Here is a 24,818-nt window from a genome sequence, read left to right as displayed (position 1 = left end):
AAGTCCTCAAATCATGGTTTAAAGACTTCAAGGTGCAGAGAATCCTCCAGCAAGTGACCCATGCCCCATGCTACAGAGGAAAGAGAAAAACCCCCAGGGCCTCTTCCAATCTGCCCTGGAGGAAAATTCCTTCCCGACCCCAAATATGGCGATCAGCTGAACCCTGAGCATATGGGCAAGATTCACCAGCCAGATACCCAGGAAAGAATTCTCTGTAGTAACTCAGATCCCACCCCATCTAACATCCCATCACAGGCCATGTTGGTTGCTTAGGACCTACAATCCCTTGGCTAATGTAAAGCCACAGGAGAGGACTCTAAGGTGTCCCTTGAGGAGAAGATCTTAACGTGATGTTGATGTTACTGGTCCTGATCTAGTTGACCTGTAAAGGAAAACGCACGCACTCCTGCCACTAAGATGGACAGCCTGATTGTGAGTGCTGATTACCCTCATATATCTTCCTTGGCAGGAAAAATTCCTCCTTAAGGAAAAACCCTGTGCATTCCCCAGTCTAAACTGGAAGTTGTTTACAAGAGTTAAATCAAAAAGAGTGGGACGGTTGGGTCAGATGACCCAGGAGTCCATTTTGAAAACTAGGGTTCCATTTTGGAACCCAAAATGGCTTCTTTACACAACAAGGAAATTGGATAACCATATAACCAATATAAACATTAACACATATCATGAACCCAATTGAGCTTCAGGAATTCTTGGCCCAACAAGAGATGCCTCTCTTTCTTAGGCAGCACCTTTTGCAAGAGAGACATCACTCTGGCATGGTGGCCTGGCCAATAACAGCGACTGTGGATGATATCCACCATATGGTCAATGCCCATGTATCCCGTGTCCATGTGCAGAGCTTCAAACACTTCTCTCTGGAGTTTCTCTGGCAGCACCACCTGTTGGATCTGTCCCTCTCCCAGGATTGTTGTCCTCCTGTAAAGGATCCCCTCTACCAGCTGCAATTGCTTCCATTGATTCAGTAATGTCAGCACTGGTGTTTCTTCCTTCTGCCTCTCCTGGGCACTGGGTGCCCGTTGCCTGGGCAAGTAGGACCTTACGTGGGAGATTACTGCATCCTTTTCCTGTAGCCTTCTCAATTCTTTCTTAGGCAGGCCTGGAATTAATTCTATGCCTGGCTTGTGGAGTGACTCAGCTCTCTGCATTGCATTCCTTTGGCATTCACCCTGGGTTGCTATGGAGGACACATTGCATCCAGCATTCAAAACTGTTGCCACCTCCTCTCGGGGTAACAAAGACAGGCTATCAGCATTGGCATTACTTCTCCCAGGCTGGTACTTTGTGTCAAAGTTGAACTCTGCCAGCTTTGCCATCCACTTTTGACTGGTTGCGTTCAATTTAGCAGTAGTAGTAACATAGTTCAGTGGATTGTTGTCAGTCAGTACTGTAAATTAGTGTCCTAGCTGATAGTCTCTAAATTTATCTGCAGCTGCCCATTTTAATGCCAAGAACTCCAGTTTATGGTCAGGATTTTTTTTTCAGAAGGAGTTAAGCCCCTGCTGGCATAAACTATGACCCTCTCCTTCCCTGACTGAATCTGAGCCAGTACAGCTCCTAGCCCCTCTGTGGATGAGTCTGTCTGGAGTATGAATGGTAAACTGTAATTGGCATATCCCAGTATTAGTGCAGTAGTCAGCTTTGTCTTCAGCTCTGTGAAAGCCTGGTCACATTCATCTGTCCAAACAGTACTGGGTATCTTAGTGGGACCCCTCTGATTTCTCCTTCTGGTCTGGGCTTCACCTGCAGTTAATCTGAATATTGGGGCTGCCAGTTTGGAGTAGCCTTTGATGTATCTCTTGTAATAGCCAGTGAATCCAAGAAATTGTAACACTTCCTTCCTGTTGATTCTAAGGGGTACATCCTGGCAGGAACCAGGAAGTTCTCCCAACATACTGCAGTTTGTAGTTCACAACTTGTAGTTCCCAGGGCTGCTGTTGAAGCACACTGGACCTTGGGCTACAGAAGAAAGGATTAGAATTAAAAATTATCTTGACAAATTAGAGAATTGGTCTAAAATCAACATGATGAAATTCAATAAAGACAAGTAGACTTCACTTACAAAGGAAAAATCAAATGCACAACTACAAAATGGGGAATAACTCACTAGATGGTAGAACTGCTGAAAAGGACCTGGAGGCTAGAGTGGATCACAGATTGAATATGAGTCAACAATTGCTGCATTTGCAAAAAAGGCTAAGATTACTCTGGGGTGTATTAACAGGAGTGTCATACATAAGAAACAGGAGGTAACTGTCCTGCTCTACTTGGCACTGCTCAAAGTCACTCAGTGAGTTTGTGAAACAGCAATAGCATCCAAGTGTCCTGATGCCCAGGTAGCATTTGAGATTAAGTGCCAGGAGCAAAGGCGAAGGAGAGCAGGTTAATTATTAGTAGTATTAAGGAACTGGGATGCCCATGAAACACTTTTAAAAGTATTTAAAGCCAGAGCTCCTGCTCTGAAGAGTTTGCAGTCGAAGTTAACATGACAACAGGAAGAGATAACTCAGGGTTGGATAATGGGGCAGTACTAGGCTGAAGCTGAGGGTGAGATGGGCAAAATCAGCATTCAGAAGTGCGGGGGTGGGGGGACAGCAGTGGGACAGGTGTAGTGATGGGCCAAGTGTGAGAGAGGGCAGCAGTGGCAATGATGCCTAGGAAGGCTGTAAGGGCAGAAGCAGAGGAGGGACAGGGAAGAGTGGGCATTGCAGTGGTACAAACAGAGGAGTCAACGAGGTAGAAACACCTGGGGTTGTGCTAGGGAAACTGCTTGGCAGGATGGGCTTAAGGGGCCAGGGCGAATATGGCAGCAATGGGGCATGGTGAGATGCATGTCTCAGACTTTGTGCACCACACAGATTTTTCCATGTGTTTATGCCATACATTTTTAAACAGTGGTGGGAATTAACTATTGGGACAACTTATCTAGTGACACAGTCAATTCTCCATCATTTCCAGTCTTTAAGTCAAGGCTGGATGTCTTTTTAAAAGATCTGCTGTAGTTCATACAGAACTTACAGGCTTGATGCAGGAATTACTGACTGAGGTTCTCTGGCCTGTGTTCTGCAAGAGGTCAGACAAAATTATCATAATTGTTGCTTCTGGCCTTAAACTCTATGAATATCCAAACTTTTCCCAGAGCCACATAGCAGCTAATCCCACAAAGCTCACCACTCCTGGGAAGGCATTGTACTGGCACTCTTGTTCCTCCCTTTTCCTGTAGGTGGGGTTTCCCTAGGAAACAGCAGCTGTTCTGCTTCCCAGTGCTGGCAGGCAGCCGACTGGAGTCTGCATTGCCAGAGTCAGCCTGTATTTGCAAAGACTCCTCTCTCTTCCCCCTACACTGAAGTTTTTCAGCCTGGACAACAGCTGGATCCTCCTACCTGTTCTTCTAGGCACTGGTGGAGAAGGTGGGGATTTTCTCTCAATGTAGCTGGATTTGCCTGGGATTTCTGTTCCTCCTTCAGCTGGTAACATACACTTATTGTATCTGGAAATGGGACTGTCCTTGGGTGAAAACAGAAATGATTGGCAGGTTCTTTAAGCTTAGTCTGGGTGTGCAAAGTTTTGAGGACAAAGCCATCTGTCTTGGGGCTGAGCAACAGTGTGGTTGGCTTTCTCAGAAGCATGCTTTTGCTGTCACACTTTCTGCTTCAATTCTTGGTGTTGTGTTGGCACTTTTTCCTTTTTGTGGATTGCCAGGAGGTGGCCCCCTTTGCTATGCAATACAAAGTGTTAGAAGAAGTGCCAAGTGGAACTGTGATAGGGACATTATCTGAGGATTTTGGCTGGAAAGAAAGAAGTGAACCAGTAGAGACCTTCCAGCAGCTGCATTTTCCCAAGGAGCTCCCTGTCTGTGTTGGGTCTGGAGATGGTTTGCTTAGCACAGCAGGGCGATTGGACAGAGAGCAGTTATGCAGGCACAACGATCCATGCTTGTTCTCTTTTGATGTGCTGGCTGCCACACACTTGGCTTTAATCCACGTGGAGATTCAGGTCTTGGACATCAATGATCATGCACCCCGATTTCCAAAACCTGAGCTGGAACTAGAAATATCAGAGAGTGCATCTTTACGAACACGAATACCACTGGACCGAGCCCTCGATCCAGACACTGGCTCCAATGCCCTCTGCTCTTACTCATTATCACCCAGTGACCACTTTGCTTTGGATATAATTTCTGGATCTGATGGAACTAAACATGCAGAACTTGTAGTTGTTAAAGAAGTGGACAGAGAGCTCCACTCTTCTTTTGATCTAGTATTGACTGCCTTTGATCATGGAGAACCACCAAAATCAGGCACAACCTTACTTAGGGTAATTGTTTTAGACTCCAATGATAACAGCCCCATGTTTGCAGAGAGTTCTTTGACAGTGGAAATCTGGGAAGATGCTTTGCCTGGGACAATTCTTATAAACCTTACAGCCACTGACCCTGATCAGGGTCCCAATGGGGAGGTAGAATACTCACTCAGTAAACATGCTTCACTGGAGGTGTTGAACATGTTCATCATTGAAGCCAAGACAGGCAGTGTAGTTCTGAGACACCCCCTGGACTATGAAGAAAATCATACCTATGAAGTAGATGTACAAGCCAGGGATCTTGGAGCCAACCCTATCCCAGCACACTGCAAGATCCTCATTAAGGTCCTGGATGTCAACGACAATGCCCCAGATGTGCACATCACTTGGGCTGCCCAGGTGCCAGTGCTATCTGAAGCTCTTCCTAAGGACAGTTTTGTTGCTCTGGTGACAGTAAGCGATCCTGATTCTGGAAACAATGGACAGGTGCATTGTTACCTTAGTCAAGGACTTGAGCATTTCAAATTGAAAAGGACCAACAGATACACTTATATGCTGTTGACCAATGCCATCTTGGACAGGGAGAGGTGGGCAGAATATAACCTGACATTAATGGTCCAGGACAATGGGAACCACTCCTTAGCCGCGAGGAAACACCTCACTGTATGCATCAGTGATGTCAATGACAACCCACCACTGTTTGAAAGAATTACATATGATGTCACCATTGCTGAGAACAATATGCCTCCATCCTACCTGATTACTGTCAAGGCTCACGATGCTGACTTAGATTTTAATGGAAAAGTCACTTATAGCATCCAGGACTTCCTTGTTTCAGATTTGGTCTCTATTGATTCAAAAACTGGCGAAATCTTTGCGCTCAGAGCTTTTGATTATGAACAAATGACAAGTCTGGAATTCCTGGTGACAGCAGAAGATGGGGGTCACCCCAAACTTGTGTCTAATGTTTCTGTTAGGGTTAGTCTGCTTGATAGGAATGATAATTCCCCAGTGATCGTGCAGCCAGTGCTGGTGGGAGGCAAAGCAAGGATCATTGTTCTAGTCAATGCACAGACCGGATGCCTGTGGCTATCCCTAGGGAACGACAGCCCCCAAGGTACAGCAGTAACCACCATGACACCAACACCCAGTTCAAACGTTTCTCTGCTATTCACCATATCTGCCAGTGATGCAGATTCTGGCCTGAATGGGGCCCTTCACTATGATATTCTGAGTGGGAATGATGCCAGTTTGTTTCTCATTGATCCACTGTCAGGGCAGGTGTTTATCAACAGCGGCAATGCCAGCAGCCTCATTGGCAGGGAATGGGAATTGGGGGTGTTGGTAAGGGATCAAGGGAACTCACCTCTACAGGCTAAAGCCATTGTGCAGTTAAGTTTCAGAAATCATCTTGACCAGCTGACAAACTCAGCCCAGGAGGCTCAGATGCTGAGCCCATCCATGGTGACTGTTATCTGCCTAGTTGTGCTATTAGGCACTTTTCTTCTTATTTTGGCTTTAATTGTGTCTATATGCAAAAGAGAGAAGAAAGATAACATGGCCTACAACTGCAGGGAAGCGGAAGATGCCCACAGACATCAGCAGCTCAAGAAGCCCCACAAACACATTCAGAAAACAGATATATATTTAGTCCCTGTACTCAGAAACAGGCAAGCTGTGCAGAGTGAGGCTGAGCAAGTTCGCTCCTGTGAAGAAGCTTTGCTGAAGGAAAGTTCCTGGGATGAACCACTGCAGACTCCATTTCATTTAACCCCAACACTGTACAGGACCCTTAGAAACCAGAAAGGTCCAGCTGAACAGAAAGATGCCTTCAATCTCCCTGCAATACAGTGCAGACCCTTCCACCCACACAGGCTAAGAAATGCATCAAAAGAGAGCTCAAGCCTTCAAGATGCACAAACTCACTCCAGAAGCTTAGACAAGCCACAGCTGAAGCCTTTGGGAGATGAGAATTGCGACCTCTCACTGCCAACTACGCAGCCCTCAGACATGACTCTGAAGAGACAGAGAATTGCCAAGACAGACACAGGGCCCAGGGAAGCCCATCCCCACCAGCACCTCCTGAGAAGCCTAGTGAGGCTGTCTATGGTGGCACTTGCAGAGCAGGACCCCACAGGAGAACTTGCTATGGAGTCGCCTCCTGTTCAGGTAGGAGCTGCCTCTCGGCTGTGTTAGATTGAAGGGCCATATTATCCTTCACAGTCTCCTGTGAATCTCTGGGCATGTAGAGGGCTCACTGCGGGAAGAATTTGACGTGTTCTGTCTGGGTAAATATTCCCAGGGTACAACCTGGAGCCAGCCTCTCCTCACCCTGCACAAAGGGCGGGCCAATTTGGGAGAGTGCTGGGACATGTCAGGGGCTCAGTGGGGCAGTCAGCACACCAAAATCCCTGCCCCCCGCCCCCGACTGAGTTCAGCACTGCAGGGACAGGCCAGGGGAGCTTGGTGGGAAGGGGGGATTGTCACACAGAGAGGGAGTGATGCCTGGTTTGTTTTCCCTACGCATAAGTGTAGTTGAATACAGTCTGTGCTGTGAAGGGAGTCAGAGGGATGTGCAGAGGCAGCAAGCGCTGGGGCTTGAGGCTGGGGGGCTGCTTGCTCACTTTTCAGTTTCAGTCTCCAAGTGGGAATACCAAACCATCTGCAAGAGAAGGAAACACTATAAAGAGCTAGCACAGCGAGAAGGGGACATCCTGACAGGAAGCATCCTGAGTGGTGATTGCATGCAATCAACAGACTCTTCCTGTCTTACAGCAAATCTCTCAGCTGCTGTCTCTGCTGCATCAGGGCCAGTTCCAGCCCAAACCAAATCACAGGGGAAACAAATACACAGCCAACAATGGCAGCAGGTAAGACTCACACACAGCTAGTCCCACTGCCTTACTGCCCCTGCCTACTTCTCCCCAGCCCCTGCCAGGAGAAGTCAGCTCCAAATGCTTCCGAAGAGAAGATCTTCATGCTAAGAGAGTTCCTTGGAGCCTCAGGCTGTCTGCTTGGCCACAGGACTGTGTGCTGCCTCCCTGCTCTGTGTACCTGACTTTGGAGATGAGAGGGATGAGGCGACAGGGCTGGACTCACTCTGACTTCCCCAGGGACCCAGGCCACAGCCCCATGCATGCTGGCTGGTCCCTCAGGCCCTGCTCTCATGTGGTCCTGCCTGTAGCTTTGACCTGGGCACCAATACCGCTGCACTTCTCCCTTCTCCCCACACAAGCTGCTGTGGGTCAGCAGCCACTGGCATGGCTAGGACTAGGACAGTGGCTGGATGGGAGAGAGAGAACATGGCAGTGGGGGTACAGGAGAACGCACTGAGAGGGAAGGAGAACCCAAAGGGGAACTGGGAGAAGACATCCCAAAGCCTGCGGCAGCATCCACACCCAGGGGAGGGGCCTTGGTGAGAAGAGCAGCTGGCAGAGGGAAGTGAAGGGAGGGGGGCAGAGCAGGAAACTCTGGGCCAGTGAGGGAGAAAGGGAAGCCCCAAAGGAGGAGATGAGGAGGACAGAGACTGAGAGGGATTGGGGGGAAAGGGAGAGAGACCCTGAGAAGTATTTGGGAGGGGGAAAGAGACTATCAGAGGTATACAGGAGAGTAGAGAGAGAATGTGAGGGCTTGGGGAAGGGGGAGAGACTGTGAGACAGCTTGAGGGGCAATTCTGAGTAGGGTTGCCAGCTTTCTAATCACACAAAGCCAAACACTCTTGCCCCTTCCCCTTCCCTTCTCAGAGGCCCCGCTCCCGCTCACTTCATTCCCTCTCCCTCCGTTGCTCGCTGTAGCCCACCATCATTCACTAGCTCATTTTCACCAGGCTGGGGCAGGGGGTTGGGGTGCAGGAGGAGGTGAAGGCTGTGGGCTCTGGGAGGCAGTTGGAGTGTGGGGTGTGGGCTCTGGGCTGGGGCAGGTGGTTATGGTGTGGGAGGACAATGGTGGGTTCCAGCCAGGCGGTGCTTACCTTGGGCGGGTCCCGAAAGCAACCGGCACATCCCTCTGGCAGTGGCTCCTAGGCAGGGGGGCTAGGGGGTCTCCGCATGCTGCCCCTGCCTGCAGGCACCACCCCCGCAGCTCCCATTGGCCACAGTTCCTGGCCAATGGGAACTGCAGAGTCAGCGCTCGGGGCTGGGACAGTGCATGGAGACCCCTGACACTCCCCCCCATGAGCCACAGGGATGTACCAGCTGCTTCCGGGAGTGGCGCAGAGCAAGGGCAGGCATGGAGTCTGCCTTAGCCCCGCTGTACCACCGGACTTTTAGTGCCTAAATTCTCCTGGTTTGGGTGAGGAATTGGTAGCATTGCCGGCAGCGTAGGCAAGGCCAGGTGAGATCAGCTGTCACTGTTACTAGGTACAACATCAAGGTGTGCCACGGCCTGTTAACATGATGCTGAGCACGCTTGCCCCACCTATGCTGCCTTTTAATGGCCCACTCAGAGGTGCTGACTGGAGCCGCCAGGATCCCGTTTCAACCAGGCGTTCTGGTCGAAAACTGGACACCTGGCAACCCTACCTGCCCTAGGGTTGCCAACTTTATACTCACGCAAAACTGAACACCCTTTCCCTGCCCCCTGCCCCACCCCTCCTCTGAGGCCCAACCCATGCCCTGCCCCTTCTCCAATGCCTCCCCCCATTCACTCCATCCTATGCTGCCTGCAAGGTGGGGGTCTGCCATGTCCTAGCGCAGGGTCATGTTCTAGTGAATACAACCCCAGAAAACGAGCGTGTGTATGTGTGTGTGTGAGGGTGAGAGAAAGACCTCTAGAGTCTCCTGTGTGTTTGTGGTATTTGTATACTTGACTGTGGGCTCCCTAAGGCAGGGTCTGGACTGTGCCCTGTTCTGTTCCCAGCTCACTGTTGGCACTTAAATAATAACAGTTGGCCAAGTGGGTTTGTGCAACTGTATGCAGGATGGCAATCGCCTCCATGATTACTTACCAGGCCTGTGACATTTTGCCACCTGCTAGGGTGACCAGACAGCAAATGTGAAAAATCGGGATGGGGGGGGGGAATAGGAGCCTATATAAGAAAAAGACCCCAAAATCAGGACTGTCCCTATAAAATCGGGACATCTGGTCACCCTACCACCTGCCCTGCCCCTGCCCCTAGGGTTGCCAACTTTCTACTCACACAAAACTGAACACCTGTGCCCCACCCCTCCCCCACCCCTCCTCCAAAGACCCTCCCCTCCCCTCCCCCAACCCTTCTCCAAGGTCCCGCCCCCGCTCACTCCATCCCCCCTCCCTCTGTTGCACGCTCTCTCCACCCTCACTCACTCGTTTATTTTCACTGGGCTGGCTCAGGGAGCTGGGGTGTGGGAGGGGTGAGAGCTCTGGCTGGGGGTGTGGGCTCGGGGTGGGGCCAGAAATGAGGAGTTCAGGGTGTGAGATGGGGCTCCAGGCTGAGGCAGTAGGTTGGGATGCGGGAGAGGGTGAGGGCTCCGGCTGGGGGTATGGGCTCTGGGGTGGGGCCAGGGATAAGGGGTTTGAGGTGAAGGAAGGGGCTTCAGACTGGGGGGTGGAGCCAAGGGCTTCAAAATATGGGAGGGGGCTCTGGGCTGAGGCAGGGGCTTGGAGTGTGGGAACGGGTATGGGCTCTGGGCTGTAGGGTGCAGGTCTGGGCTGGGGCCAGAAATGAGGGGTTCAGGGGGCTGGGGAAGGTGGTTGAGGTGCGGGGTGTGTGAGGGCTACAGCTGGGGGTGCAGACTCTGGGGTGGGGCTGGGGATGAGGGGTTTGGGGTGCTAGAGGGGGCTCCGGGCTGGGAATAAGGGGTTTGGAGGGTGGGAGGAGGATCAGGGCTGGGGCAAGGGGTTGAGGCTTGTGGGGGAGGTCGGGGTGTAGGCTCCAGACAGCGCTTACCTCAAGCAGCTCCCCAAAGCAACAGCATGTTCCACCTCCGGCTCCTACGCAGCGCGGCCAGGTGGCTCTGCGTGCTGCCCCATCTGCAGGCGCTGCCTCCACAGCTCCCATTGGCCACGGTTCCTGGCCAACTGGAGCTGAAGTGCCAGCACTTGGGGTGGGAGGCAGCATGTGGATCCCCGTGGCTGCCCCTATGCGTAGGAGCTGGAGGGGGGACATGCTACTGCTTCTGGGAGCCATGTGGAGCCAAGGCAGGCAGGGAGCCTACCTCAGACTTGCTGCACTGTTGCCAAGACTTTGAATGGCCCGGTCAGTGGTGCTGACTGGAGTCGCCAGGGTCCCTTTTCGACCAGGTGTTCCAGTCAAAAACTGGACACCTGGCAACCTTACCTGCCCTAGGGTTGCCAACTTTACACTCACACAAAACCAAACACCTTTGTCCTGCCCCCTGCCCCACCTCTCCTCTGAGGCCCCACCCACACCCTGCCCCTTCTCCAACACCTCGCCCCACTCACTTCATCCCTCCCTCCCTCTGTCACTTGTTCTCCCCACCCTCACTCACTCACTCGTTTTCACCAGGCTGGCTCAGGGGACTGGGGTGCGGGAGAGGGTGAGGGCTCTGGCTGGGGGTGCAGGCTCTGGGATGGGGCCAGAAATGAGGACTTCATATTGCAGGAGGGAGCTCCAGGCTGAGGCAGTGGGTTGGGATGTGAGAGGGGATGAGGGCTCTGGAGTGGGGCCAGGTATGAGGAGTTTGGGGTGCAGGAGAGGGCTCTGGGATGGGTGCGGGGTGGGTGAGGGATCTGGCTGGGGATGTGGGCTCTGTGGTGGGGCTGCGGATGATGAGTTTGGGGTGCAGGAGGGTCCTCAGGGCTGGGATCGAGGGGTTCAGAGGGCGGGAGGGGGATCAGAGCTGGGGCAGGGGGTTGGGGCATGGGGGGTGACTCAGGGGTGCAAACTCTAGGCGGCTCTTACCTCAAGCAGCTCCTGGAAGCAGCAGCATGTCCCCACTCTGGCTCCTATGTGGAGGTGTAGCCAGGCGGCTCTGCATGCTGCCCCATCTGCAGGCACCGCCCCTGAAGCTCCCATTGGCCTACGTTCCCAGACAATAGGAGCTGCGGGGGCAGCGCTTGGGGCAGGGTCAGCATGCATAGCCCCCCTGGTTCCCCCTATGCGTAGGAGCTGGAGGGGGTACATGCCTGCTGCTTCCCGGGAGCTGCACGGTGCGGAGGCTAGCGTGGAGCCTGCCAGCCCTGCTGCACTGTGCCGCCAACCGGACAGACAAGAGCCCAGTCAGCAGTGCTGACCGGAGCTGCCAGGATCCCTTTTTTACCAGGTGTAACCCTGACCTGCCCCCCAGTGCACAGGGGACCTACAGTCAGCGCCTCACTGCATACAATCCAACATACTGTGGCTCCAGGGAGTGCTGCGAGTGGCCAAACCACCACGCTGACCCTGCCAGGACCCCAGAATGAGCAGAGGGTACAGAGACAAGTGAGCTTCAAAGGCACACAAAGGAGCTGGGCCTGCAGACACAGGCTGGGAAGTACATGAGCAAAGAACAGTGAAGGGCAGCCAGGGGCTAATCATTGTGTCACCCCCAGCTCTACCCTTTCCTGAAGCATGCCCTAGATCCTCATCTGCCAGGGACAAGAGTCATGGGTAAGGTGGAGGAAGGAAGGTGTCTGGCTGAGGAGTACACAGAGGGAAGAGTAGGCACTGTTTTCTCTCTGCTTTTCCAATGCTAGAACCTGTACCTCCTCCCTGTCCACGATCAAACTGGACCCTGTGCCACCCAAACTCTGCTGCTCCAACTTTCCTTCCCTTCTCATGGGATGGCAGGGAGAGAAGAAATAAAGGGACCAAGGGGAGATCAGGCTTGGGGGAGCCCTGCTGGAAAAGCCTTTTTGAAATAGGATCTTAGAGTCTCCCAGATCCTCAGTAGTGTTTAGCACCTAACTTCCATTGATTTCAGTGGGAGTTAGGAGCCTAAATACCTGTGAAGCTCTGGGCCTTCGTCCCGTCTCCATAGGGATTTGGAGGGGAGGAAGCAGGAGAAACAGTACACTAGCACAGGGGAGCGACACTAGGGCAGAAAGGAGGGATGAAGAGTACTGAGCACTTGTCTATGTGGGGAAATTTTCTGGCATAACTATACTGTGATAATTCTACTGCTCTAAGTCACCATGTGGACATGTATTTGGGAATGAGGACTTTCTATGGTTTAGCTCATACTGCTTCCAAAGCGACAAGAGCCTAACCAGAAAAAGGCTCTCCAATGGTGGCAAAGACCCCTAAGATCTGAGAGGGAATGGACACTGAGGGTGAACAAGCTGAGGGAGTGAGGGTCAGCGGGGCCCTCTGTAATAAATACCAAGCTTTGCCTTCCTGCATGCAGCACCTGAGCCGGGGAAGCCCTGCTGCACAGGCAGCTGACACTGGAGTAGTATTCCCTTTTGTAGATCTCTGGGCAGAGGGTCAGGGACGTGTCCTGCATTACCCAGAAAGTGAGTAACAGAGCCCAGGGCCCCCTGGCTGCCCACCCTCCGGCCAACACTTTGAAAGGACTAGGAAGGGATTGGAGAGGCTGCTTTCAGTCACTTAGGTCTCTCTGAAATGTTCACCTTTCAGGGGGACACTTCCCAGGCTCAGTCTCTTTCTACAGTTTAAGCAAAACACATCCAAGAGTTTTAAAAGAGCTGGTCAGTTAATGTTGATTTTCAGTATGTCTTGGAATGCTGGGGAAGTTTCAGGAGACTGGAAGAAAGCTAATGCTGTGCCAATGTTTAAAAAGCACAAAAAGAAGGACCTTGACATAGATCTCAGGCAAGATCATGTAATGGCTGATACAGGTCTTGATTAACAAAGAATTGAAGGAGAGTGATATAATTAATGCCAATCAATACAAGTTTACAGAAAATAGGTCCTGTCAAACAAACTTGATGAGATTACAGATTTGGTTGATAAAGGTAATAGTATGGATGTAATATACTTAGACTTCTGTAAGGCATTTGACTTGGTCCCCATGACTAGGGCCCTACCAAATTCATGGCTGTGAAATCGGTCAGCCCCTGTGAAATATGGTCTTTTGTGTGCTTTTACCCTATACCATACAGATTTTGTGGAAGCAGACTAGCGTTTTTCAAACTGGGGGTCCTGACCCAAAAGGGGTTGGGGGGTTGCAAGGTTATTTTAGGGGGGTCATGGTATTGCCACCCTTACTTCTGTGCTATCTTCAGAACTGGACAGCTGGCGGCTGTTGGCCAGGCGCCCAGCTCTAAAGGCAGTGCCCCACCAGCAGCAGCGCAGAAGTAAGGGTGGCAAAACCACATCATGCCACACTGGCTTCTCTGCTGCTGCCTTCAGAGCTGGGCAGCCAGAGAGTGGCGGCCTCTGACTGTGGGCCTAGCTCTGAAGGTAGCAGTGCTGAAGTAAAGGTAGCAGTACCGCAACCCCCCTACAATAACCTTGTGACCCCCCCACAACTCCTTTTGCGTCTGAACCCCTGCAATTACAACACCATGAAAGTTCACATTTAAATATCTGAAATAATGAAATTTGTGATTTTTTAAATCCTATGACCACGAAATTGACCAAAAGGGACCCTGAATTTGGTAGGGCCCTACCCATGACATTTTGATAAAAAACTAGAATGATATAAAATTAACACAGCACATTTAAATGGATTAAAAACTGAGAGGTCTCAAAATGTATTACTAGTACTTCTAGGTGAGTACCCTAACCACTTGGCTCCAGGGTACTCTAGGGCAGGACTTTATCAGTCTTTCCCGTTGAAGCTGTTCCAGCATCTATAATTACTTAACTTTGACGGGACGGGGGAGTTTGCGAGTGACATTAAACTGGGGGGAGAGGTAGATATAGTGGAGGATAGGGATAGGGTCTCTACTGACCTCGACAAATTGGAGGATTGGGCCAAAAGAAATCTGATGAGGTTCAACAAGGACAAATGCAGAGTCCTGCACTTAGGACAGAAGAATCCCATGCACTGCTACAGGCTGGGGACCAACTGGCTAAGTGGCAGTTCTGCATAAAAGGATCTGGGGATTACAGTGGACGAGAAGCTGATTATGAGTCTACAGTGTGCCCTTGTTGCCAAGAAGGCTAATGGCATACTGGGCTGTATTAGTAGGAGCATTGCCAGCAGATCCAGGGAAGTGATTATTCCTCTCTATTCGGCACTGGTGAGGCCACATCTGGCGTATTGCATCCAGTTTTGGTCCCCCCACTACAGAAGGGGTGTGGACAAATTGGAGAGAGTACAGCAGAGGGCAACAAAAATGATTAGGGGTCTGGGGCACATGATTTATGAGGCGAGGCTGAGGGAACTGGGTTATTTAGTGTGTAGAAGAGAAGAGTGAGGGGGGATTTGATAGCAGCCTTCAACTAACTGAAGGGGGGTTCCAAAGAGGATGGAGCTAGGCTGTTCTCAGTGGTGGCAGATGACAGAACAAGAAGCAATGGTCTCAAGTGGGGGAGGTCTAGCTTGGATATTAGGAAAAAAAACTATTTCTCTAGGAGGGTGGTGAAGCACTGGAATGGGTTACCTAGGGAGGTGGTGGAATCTCCATCCTTAGAGGTTTTTTAAGGCCCGTCTTGACAAGGGCCTGGCTGGGATGATTTAGTTGGGGTAGGTCCTGCTTTGAGCAGGGGATTGGACTAGATGACCTCCTGAGGTCTCTTCCAACCCTAATCTTCTGTGATTCCATCAATTAGAGCAGGGGGACAAGAACCAGAGTCTCCTACCTCTCCCCTGAGTGCCCTCCCCACAGGGCTAGCATGTCACTCTCACACACTTGCACAAAGAATATTAAGTTTTTATACAAAGTGAAACAGCTTTAACAGGTGCGATTGGCAACCCCTCGCCCCAGCATATACCAGTGATTAGGGTGCTTTCCTGGGAGAATCCAAATTCAAATCCCTGATCCACAACTACCAGAGTGAGGATTTAAACCCCATGCTGGCTGGATGCCCTGGCCACTGGGTTAAAAGTAATAAGGAGGCAGCAGCTCCTACTTGTTTGTTTATTTGAAAAATAACTGACTTGGCTTGGGTGCCAAAGGGGTAGGGCTTAAGTTACACATTAGCCCTTTTGGCTACAGAGATGCACTGGGAGCTCATGTTCAGCTGATTATCTACCATGACCCATGTGTCTTTTTCGGAGTCACTGCTTCCCAGGATAGAGTCTCCCATTCTTTGTTCCTACATGTATACATTGACTTTTAGCCATATTAAAAGGCATGTTGTTCGTTTGCACCCAACTTACCAAGCGATTCAGATCGCTCTGTATCAGTGACCTGCCCTCTTCATTATTCATCACTTCCCCAGTTTTGGTTCATCTGCAAACTTTATCAGTGATAATTTTATGTTTTCTTCCAGGTCACTGACAAAAATGTTAAATAGCAGTGGGCCAGGAGCTGATCCCTGTGGGACCTCACTAGAAATACACCCCACTGATGATGATTCCTTGTTTACAATTACATTTTTAACATCTGGAAACACAACATGAATTTTAGGTCTCTCTATGGGACAAAAACATCAATCTCCAATTTATTTGTGCTTGTCCAGCTACAAATATATTGTTAAGTTGGAAATCAATAGCAAAAAGCACAAACTCTATACTCCAGTTCTGTACATGTCACAAGTATGCAGGGCTGCAGAAGTGTACAAAATTCTATTGTATTATTTAAGAAACAGTCTGTGACCAAGTAATTCCAGCGATAGAGACATGTGCTGAAAGGAAGAGGGGTGAGAGGAACCAATGGAAACAGGTTTCAAAGTAGCAGCCGTGTTAGTCTGTATTCACAAAAAGAGAAGGAGTACTTGTGACATCTTAGATACTAACCAATTTATCTGAGAATAAGCTTTAGTGAGCTACAGCTCACTATAATTCGTTCTACTTTCACAATCCCTCCTTTTGGTCAAGCTACGCAATGACCAACAATTACTGGGTTCCACATATCAATCATTCTTTATCTCTTTGTTCATCAGTGATATTTAAAATCATCAAATTAGCACTCTGGTTTGGGGCAGCTATCTGTGTAGCATGCCTGACACAATTTTGGATACAACAGGAAAGTAACTGAAAACATATAAAAATTATTAGGATTCCAAACAGGAGAGTTAGGGCTCCCTGAAACAACCTGTTTCCTATGCCAGAGAAATTGAAAAGGTTACTTAGCCACTTCCATAAAAAAACTTGGTTCTTCGTGGGGAAGATATGTGATTTGTTCTAAGTGGCTAGCACGATCTATTACCTCATTGGTGTTGTCTGGTATATACACACAGCAGTCTTTTCCAATGAGAGCACAAGTCCCTCCTTTTGCCGCCAGCACTATGTCCAATGCCTGACGGTTTTGGAGGGCCATCTGTCGGATTGCCCCTGTTTCTTTGGCCAGGGCTCTTAAACTTTCTCCGGTTTCATTTGCCATTATTTCAACTACTGCTTGTAACCTTAGGAGCCTTTTTGCATGGTGTATTACTCCCCCTAATGGTATGAAGGAACCGCCAATGGCCTCTTCCCAGGTTAAGGGGCTTATGTTATTTACATACCATTGGGCATCTGTTAAATCCCTTCTTTTTCGCCTGAAATTGCAGAGGCGTTCTTGAGGGAAGGTTCCTAACACTAAAGTGAGCTGTAGCTCACGAAAGCTTATGCTCAAATAAATTGGTTAGTCTCTAAGGTGCCTCAAGTCATAGAATCATAGAATATCAGGGTTGGAAGGGACCTCAGGAGGTCATCTAGTCCAACCCCCTGCTCAAAGCAGGACCAATCCCCAATTTTTGGCCCAGATTCCTAAATGGCCCCCTACAAGGATTGAACTCACAACCCTGGGTTTACCAGGCCAATGCTCAAACCACTGAGCTATCCCTCCCCCTCCTTTTCTCAATGGAAACAGGAAGCACCAATACTGGGCTTCAAAACAATCAAGATGTGACAGTAGCACAGCAGCCTCTGCTACCCCCAGGACCTGTTTTTCTGGGAAGAGCTGAACCATGAAGAGATGAGGTGGCGGGGAGGGACATGGAGTTGGGCAGAGGGTAGCATCAATGCTCTGGATTTGGTCTCCTTTGCAGGAATGCAGGGCTGGATGCTGATTGCCTCAGTATAAAGGACAGTGGCCAAGGAGAGAGTGAGGCAGATGACCGGGATTCAGAAAATGGACTCAATCTTTCCATACACCAGCTGGTGGGAGAAGAACTTGAGAGCCTTCTAGAGCCCCATGCAGGTGAGGTCACTATACTCTGTATGGCACTCGAGAGAGAGCCTGCTCCATCCTCCCAGAAGACCTTCTTTGCACCAGTGTGGGGCTGCCTGGGAGCGGGACTCTGTCTGAAACCACAGTCTAATTAGCTGGTTGGGCTTTTTTGATGATGACACTGCTGAGAGCTTTGGCTGCCCAGGGAGTTAGCTGCCCAGGGAGTTGGGAAGCTCTGGATGCCGAGGGAGCAAACTGAAAATTTCCATTTTGGTTTTCCCAAAATGGAATTTTTCACACTTTTTTCTTCTATGAAAAATGGTGAATTTTTGACCTTTTGTTCTAATGTGGGACAATTTCCCTGCTCCCCTAAAATTCCATTTTTTTCACAGGAGGGAAAGTCTTTTTCCTGCTGGTTCTAGTGGTGCTCTTCCAAGATCCTCCCACAAAATAACCTTCACACACATGAATCACCAAACTGGGATATATCTCATATTAAATTGTGCAGATGTTCAGAATAGGACTGTGCCGCTCCCAGGCTCTGTTGGTTTTCTTAGTGGGGCTTGAACATGGCCATATGCTCGACTGTGCTGGGCTCCTTGAGTGGAGGAAAAAGTGATGAGCAGTAAATTGTGCAGCGCTGTGATTCTCCCTCTTCCTCCTTATATGAGAAAGGGTTAATGATGTTATCTTGTAAATTATCATTTCAGGACATTTTCCTTAACCCCTCATTGAGCCCCCGCACAGAACTATTGTTCCAGGCTGTCTGCAGATTCAAGCATTTCTTTTTGCAATGCCCCTTGCCCCTGCAGTCTCTGCCTAGCACGGTCTATGTGAAACGTGCTTCTTCTTATGCACTGTGGACCTTGCCCTGCCTTTCTCTCTCTTCCCTGCCCCGTTTGACTCTGACAAGAAGGGCAACTAAAATGATTAGGGGTTTGGAACAGGTCCCATATGAGGAGAGATTAAAGAGGCTAGGACTTTTCAGCTTGGAAAAGAGGAGACTAAGGGAGGATATGATAGAGGTATATAAAATCATGAGTGGTGTGAAGAAAGTGAATAAGAAAAAGTGATTTACTTGTCCCCATAATATAAGAACTAGGGGCCACCAAATGAAATTAATGGGCAGCAGGTTTAAAACAAATAAAAGGAAGTACTTCTTCACACAGCGCACAGTCAACCTGTGGAACTCCTTGCCTGAGGAGGTTGTGAAGGCTAGGACTATAACAGGGTTTAAAAGAGAACTAGATAAATTCATGGAGGTTAAGTCCATTAATGGCTGTTAGCCAGGATGGGTAAGGAATGGTGTCCCTAGCCTCTGTTTGTCAGAGAGAGAGATCACTTGATCATTACCTGTTAGGTTCACTCCCTCTGGGGAACCTGGCATTGGCCACTGTCGGCAGACAGGATACTGGTCTGGATGGACCTTTGGTCTGACCCAGTATGGACATTCTTATGACTGCCTCTCCGGGCTGCAGCTCAGGGTGGGGCCTTGCTGAAATCTGCTTGTCAGAACAATCTTTCTATTCCTCAGACAGGTTCATCAGCTTACAGAATCTGCTCAGGCTCTGTCCATGTAGGCACAAATCCCACTCCGCTCCGGCAGCTGCTGCTGTTTGCCTACCAGCGTCAGTGGGGCTGAGTTAAGCTGATGCACTCAGAGTTGCTCTGTAAGTGGATGGAGCTAAGAATGGATTTTCCTCAGCTGTTGGCACAGCCACTTGCTTGAGGATTGGGTGGCTGGAAACCATATCTTTGCATGGAAGCTTGACAGTCTGGTTGGGTCAGGCGTATGTTTGGCTGTTCCCTTTCCCACAGGAGGAATGTTGCCCCAGGCCTGGTCCCCAGGCTTATAAGTGTATCTGAGCACTGCACCATCTCACTAGCACTCTGCTGTGGATCTCATCTTCCCAGATAAATCCTGAGTACAGTGCTCTCTGAAATGTGCTCCTGGTTCCTGACCCCAAGTCACAGACCCCTGCTAACTTATATAGGCTTCTAGCAAACAGCTTGGCTGATACTGCAGGTGACTGAGCTAGTGACAATAAGCTCTCCAGGAGGATAGTATGTCGAGGCAATAACCAGCTGGGGCCTCAGAAGGCTTCAAGGGAGTTTGGCACCTGACTGCCCAGGGCTCCTGTGGGATTCCCAGCCCACATTTCTCAAGGACACTCTGTATCACAGGCATTCACGCCAATTTGCTCCTCTCTCACTAAAGCTCGGTAAACATATCTAGCTTCCCTCTCCCTGGCATGCACACCAAGTGCACACCATGGCCTAAACTTCCTCCCTCTGAGCTCAGTGCTGATACTTTCACTCCATTCAGGTTTTGGGCTGATAAAAGTTGAACCACTCAGGAGCAGCAAACAGGCTTGTAGTGAGGAGCTATCAACCTCTCCCAGAGTTCCTCTGATAGATAGATGTCATGATAGATGGAGCCATGGTCCATGCTACATGGGAAGGGTGTATGAAAGAAAATGACTATGATGACAGGCCTACTGAGGCTTTGCCACAGCACGAGTCCTGGCTTTGTCTCCCTTAGTTACCCTATCTGGAACTTCATGCAGACAGAAATATCTAGTAGTCAAATAATATACTGCAAGTAGCCATCATTCCATGGGGGAGGAGAAAGTCTAAATAATCCAAGAAACCATATGGGAAAGTCTTACAAAACTGTTGGGATTCTATAAAACTGGGAAAGGAATGAAGAGAAGTTACTGCATAGAGAATAGCATATTTTCTATAGGGATTTGGACTCAGCCTATAGAATTTTATAGCAAGAATTCTCCATTCAATTCCATAGGGTGTTTAAACATACTGTAGAAAGGCTACAATTTGTATTACATTCTACAGCACTTTTCCCAAAACAGGGTGGGGTGGGGGTGAGGGAGAGAAAAAATTAACAGAACTAAATCTATTCCAAGTTCTTGCCCATCTTCCCCTGCCCCCTCCCCCCAGCAACATACGGGGCCATAAGGCAACAGCTAAGTCCCTGGCTAACACTCCTAGCATAGGCACTTCCCCAATGGTGTAGAGCTGGAACAGCTGTCTTGATGCCCTTCCCGCCGCAGAGGGGTTACTCCAGGATCAGAAGGAGCATGGTAAAGGACCATTGCACTTCAGTTATTCTGATGAAGCAGCCTGTAGGGCTTTTCCATTCAGCATAAATGCCCGCAGCCCTGAGGTTGCTCCAATTCACTTCAGGAGCTGGGCAGGCCCCAAGAAAATTCCAGGACATAGCGTGACATCAAGGCACTTATTGCTCCTCACTCCATTCCTGTACTGAGCAGAGGTGAGTAGGGTGGAGAATTATTTCTGCTAGTCTCTCTTCTCTGTTCATGGGAGCTGCTCCCCACAATGGCAGATGCTGTATAAATCCCCACAACATTGTTTCTTTAAAGAAGTTTTGAATAAATTGAATGAACTCAGAACAACAAGCCCTGGCAAGGGGAATCTATAGGAACTATAGGCTATAGGAACTGTGTTAGGGCAAAAGGCAGAAAGGCACCAGAGAGGCACTAAATAGCTAGCTGTTCTCACCTTAGCAGGGTTTATTGTTACAAGAGCAAATTGACTTTATAGAGCCACAGAGAAGGCTGCCATGGTGGGCAGATGTCTTTACAAAGGCTGCCCACAGGAAACAATTTTCACTGATCCAGAGTTTTTCAAGGCCTGAAGGGACCATTCTGCTCATCCAGTCTGAGGTCTTGCAGAGACAGGCCAGAGAATATCATCCAGTGACTCCTGCACTTAGACATCCAATCTTGATTTGTAGACCTCAAGTCAGAGAGAATCCACCACAACCCTTGGTGAGTTGTTGAACATAAGAACATAAGAATGGCCCTACTGTGTCAGACCAAAGGTCCATCTAGCCCAGTATCCTGTCTTCCGACAGTGGCCAATGCCAGGTGCCCCAGAGGGAATGAACAAAACAGGTAATCATCAAGTGATCCATCTCCTGTCGCCCATTCCCAGCTTCTGGCAAACAGAGGCTAGGGACACCATCCCTGCCCATCCTGGCTAATAGCTTATCCTATGGACCCATCCACCATGAACTTATCTAGTTCTTTTTTGAACCCTGTTATAGGCTTGGCCTTCACAATATCCTCTGGCAAAGAGTTCCACAGGTTGACTGTGCGTTGTGTGAAGAAATACTTCCTTTTGTTTATTTTAAACCTGATGCCTATTAATTTCATTTGGTGACCCCTAGTTCTTGTGTTATGAGAAGGAGTAAATAACACTTCCTTATTTACTTTCTCCACACCAGTCATGATTTTATAGACCTCTATCATATCCCCACTTAGTCATCTCTTTTCCAAGCTGAAAAGTCCCAGTCTTATTAATCTCTCCTCATATTGCAGCTGTACCATACCCCTAATCATTTTTGTTGCCCTTTTCTGAACCTTTTCCAATTCCAATATATCTTTTTTGAGATGTGGGTGTACCATGGATTTATATAGCAGCAATATGATATTTTCTGTCTTATTATCTATCCCTATCCCTATCCTAATGATTCCCAAAATTCTGTTTGCTTTTTTGACTGCTGCTGCACATTGAGTGGATGTTTTCAGAGAACGATCCACAATGGCTTCAAGATCTCTTTCTTGAGTGGTAACAGACAATTTAGATCCCATCATTTTATATGTATAGCTGGGATTATGTTTTCCAATGTGCATTACTTTGCATTTATCAATATTGAATTTCATCTTCCATTTTGTTGCCCAGTCACCCAGTTTTGAGAGATCTTTTTGTAGCTCTTTGCAGTCTGCCTGGGACTTAACTATCTTGAGCAATTGTGTATCATCATCAAATTTTGTCACCTCACTGTTTACCTCTTTTTCCAGATAATTTATGAATGTACTGAATAGGACTGGGCCCAGTACAGACCCCTGGGAGACACCACTATTTACCTCTCATCTGAAAACTGACCATTTATTCCTACCCTTTGTTTCCTATCTTTTAACCAGTTACCAATCAATGAGAGGACTTTCCCTCTTATCCCATGATGGCTTAAGAGCCTTTGGTGAGGTACTTTGTCAAAGGTTTTCTGAAAATCTAAGTACACTATATCCACTGGGTCTCCCTTGTCCACATGTTTGTTGACCCCCTCCAAGAATTCTAGTAGATTGGGGAGGCATGATTTCCCTTTACAAAAACCATGTTGACTCTTCCCCAATACATTATGTTCATCTATGTGTCAGACCATTTTGTTCTTTACTATAGTTTTCTGGAGCCTTTTTAAAAAAATTGGCATCACATTAGCTGTCCTCCACTCATCTGGTACAGAAGCTGATTTAAATGATAGGTTACAGACTGGAGTTAGTAGTTCTGCAATTTCACATTTGAGTTCCTTCAGCACTCTTGGGTGAATACCATCTGGTCCTGGTGACTTATTACTGTTTAGTTCACCAATTTGTTCCAAAACCTCCTCTAATGACACCTCAATCTGGGACAGTTCCTTAGATTTGTCACCTAAAAAGAATGGCTCAGGTTTAGGAACCTCCCTCACACCCTCAGCCATGTAGATGGATGCAACAAATTCATTTAATTTCTCTGCACTGGCCTTATCATCTTTGAGTGCTCCCCTTGGTGTGAAAAATTTGCACTTTATTTTCAGTCTCATTTTGTCTAGCTTCAATTCCCAGCCACTAGATATTGTTATAATGGTTTGCTGGATAAAAGAACCCTCTTCTAGCAGAAATCACAGAATCATAGAATTATAGAATATCAGGGTTGGAAGGGACCTCAGGAGGTCATCTAGTCCAACCCCCTGCTCAAAGCAGGACCAATCCCCAATTAAATCATCCCAGCCAGGGCTTTGTCAAGCCTGACCTTAAAAACTTCTAAGGAAGGAGATTCTACCACCTCCCTAGGTAACGCATTCCAGTGTTTCACCACCCTCTTAGTGAAAAAGTTTTTCCTAATATCCAACCTAAACCTCCCCCACTGCAACTTGAGACCATTACTCCTTGTCCTGTCCTCTTCTACCACTGAGAATAGTCTAGAACCATCCTCTCTGGAACCACCTCTCAGGTAGTTGAAAGCAGCTATCAAATCCCCCCTCATTCTTCTCTTCTGCAGACTAAACAATCCCAGTTCCCTCAGCCTCTCCTCATAAGTCATGTGTTCCAGCCCCCTAATAATTTTTGTTGCCCTTCGCTGGACTCTCTCCAATTTAGCCACATCCTTCTTGTAGTGTGGGGCCCAAAACTGGACACAGTACTCCAGATGAGGTCTCACCAATGTCGAATAGAGGGGAACGATCACGTCCCTTGATCTGCTCGCTATGCCCCTACTTATACATCCCAAAATGCCATTGGCCTTCTTGGCAACAAGGGCACACTGCTGACTCATATCCAGCTTCTCGTCCACTGTCGGTCCCTAGTCTGTAGCTGTGCATTGGATTCTTCCATCCTAAGTGCAGGACCCTGCACTTATCCTTATTGAACCTCATCAGATTTCTTTTGGCCCAAGCCTCCAATTTGTCTAGGTCCTTCTGTATCCTATCCCTGCTCTCCAGCGTATCTACCACTCATCCCAGTTTAGTATCATCCGCAAATTTGCTGAGAGTGCAATCCACATCATCCTCCAGACCATTTATGAAGATATTGAACAAAACCGGCCCCAGGACCGACCCCTGGGACACTCCACTTGACACCGGCTGCCAACTAGACATGGAGCCATTGATCACTACCTGTTGAGCCCGACAATCTAGCCAACTTTCTACGCACCTTATAGTGCATTCATCCAGCCCATACTTCTTTAACTTGCTGACAAGAATACTGTGGGAGACCGTGTCAAAAGCTTTGCTAAAGTCAAGAAACAATACATCCACTGCTTTCCCTTCATCCACAGAACCAGTAATCTCATCATAGAAGGCGATTAGATTAGTCAGGCATGACCTTCCCTTGGTGAATCCAGGCTGACTGTTCCTGATCACTTTCCTCTCATGTAAGTGCTTCAGGATCGATTCTTTGAGGACCTGCTCCATGATTTTTCCAGGGACTGAGGTGAGGCTGACTGGCCTGTAGTTCCCAGGATCCTCCTTCTTCCCTTTTTTAAAGATTGGCACTACATTAGCCTTTTTCCAGTCATCTGGGACTTCCCCCGTTCGCCATGAGTTTTCAAAGATAATGGCCAATGGCTCTGCAATCACAGCCGCCAATTCCTTTAGCACTCTCGGATGCAACTTGTCCGGCCCCTTGGACTTGTGCATGTCCAGCTTTTCTAAATAGTCCCTAACCACCTCTTTCTCCACAGAGGGCTGGCCATCTACTCCCCATGTTGTGATGCCCAGTGCAGCAGTCTGGGAGCTGACCTTGTTCGTGAAGACAGAGGCAAAAAAAGCATTGAGTACATTAGCTTTTTCCACATCCTCTGTCACTAGGTTGCCTCTCTCATTCAGTAAGGGGCCC

At 48.8% G+C, this 24,818-nt stretch overlaps 1 protein-coding gene across 1 annotated transcript in view; it reads left to right on the top strand.

Moving 5' to 3' along the window:
- The first annotated feature begins 3,327 nt into the window (after positions 1 to 3,327).
- PCDH12 (protocadherin 12) overlaps positions 3,328 to 24,818 on the top strand; it is a 32,832-nt gene continuing 11,341 nt past the window's right edge. The window contains exons 1-3 of the mRNA XM_073358094.1: positions 3,328 to 6,489; positions 7,096 to 7,190; positions 17,282 to 17,433. Of these exons, the coding sequence (XP_073214195.1) occupies positions 3,646 to 6,489; positions 7,096 to 7,190; positions 17,282 to 17,433 (3,091 nt within the window). The 5' untranslated portion in view covers positions 3,328 to 3,645. The remainder of the gene's footprint in view (positions 6,490 to 7,095; positions 7,191 to 17,281; positions 17,434 to 24,818) is intronic.

The sequence above is a fragment of the Lepidochelys kempii genome, chromosome 8 (assembly GCF_965140265.1).
Source record: "Lepidochelys kempii isolate rLepKem1 chromosome 8, rLepKem1.hap2, whole genome shotgun sequence".
NCBI classification, from domain to species: Eukaryota; Metazoa; Chordata; order Testudines; family Cheloniidae; genus Lepidochelys; species Lepidochelys kempii.
Note: the sequence above shows the minus strand (reverse complement) of the source record. Positions and strands in the feature narration are given on the sequence as shown.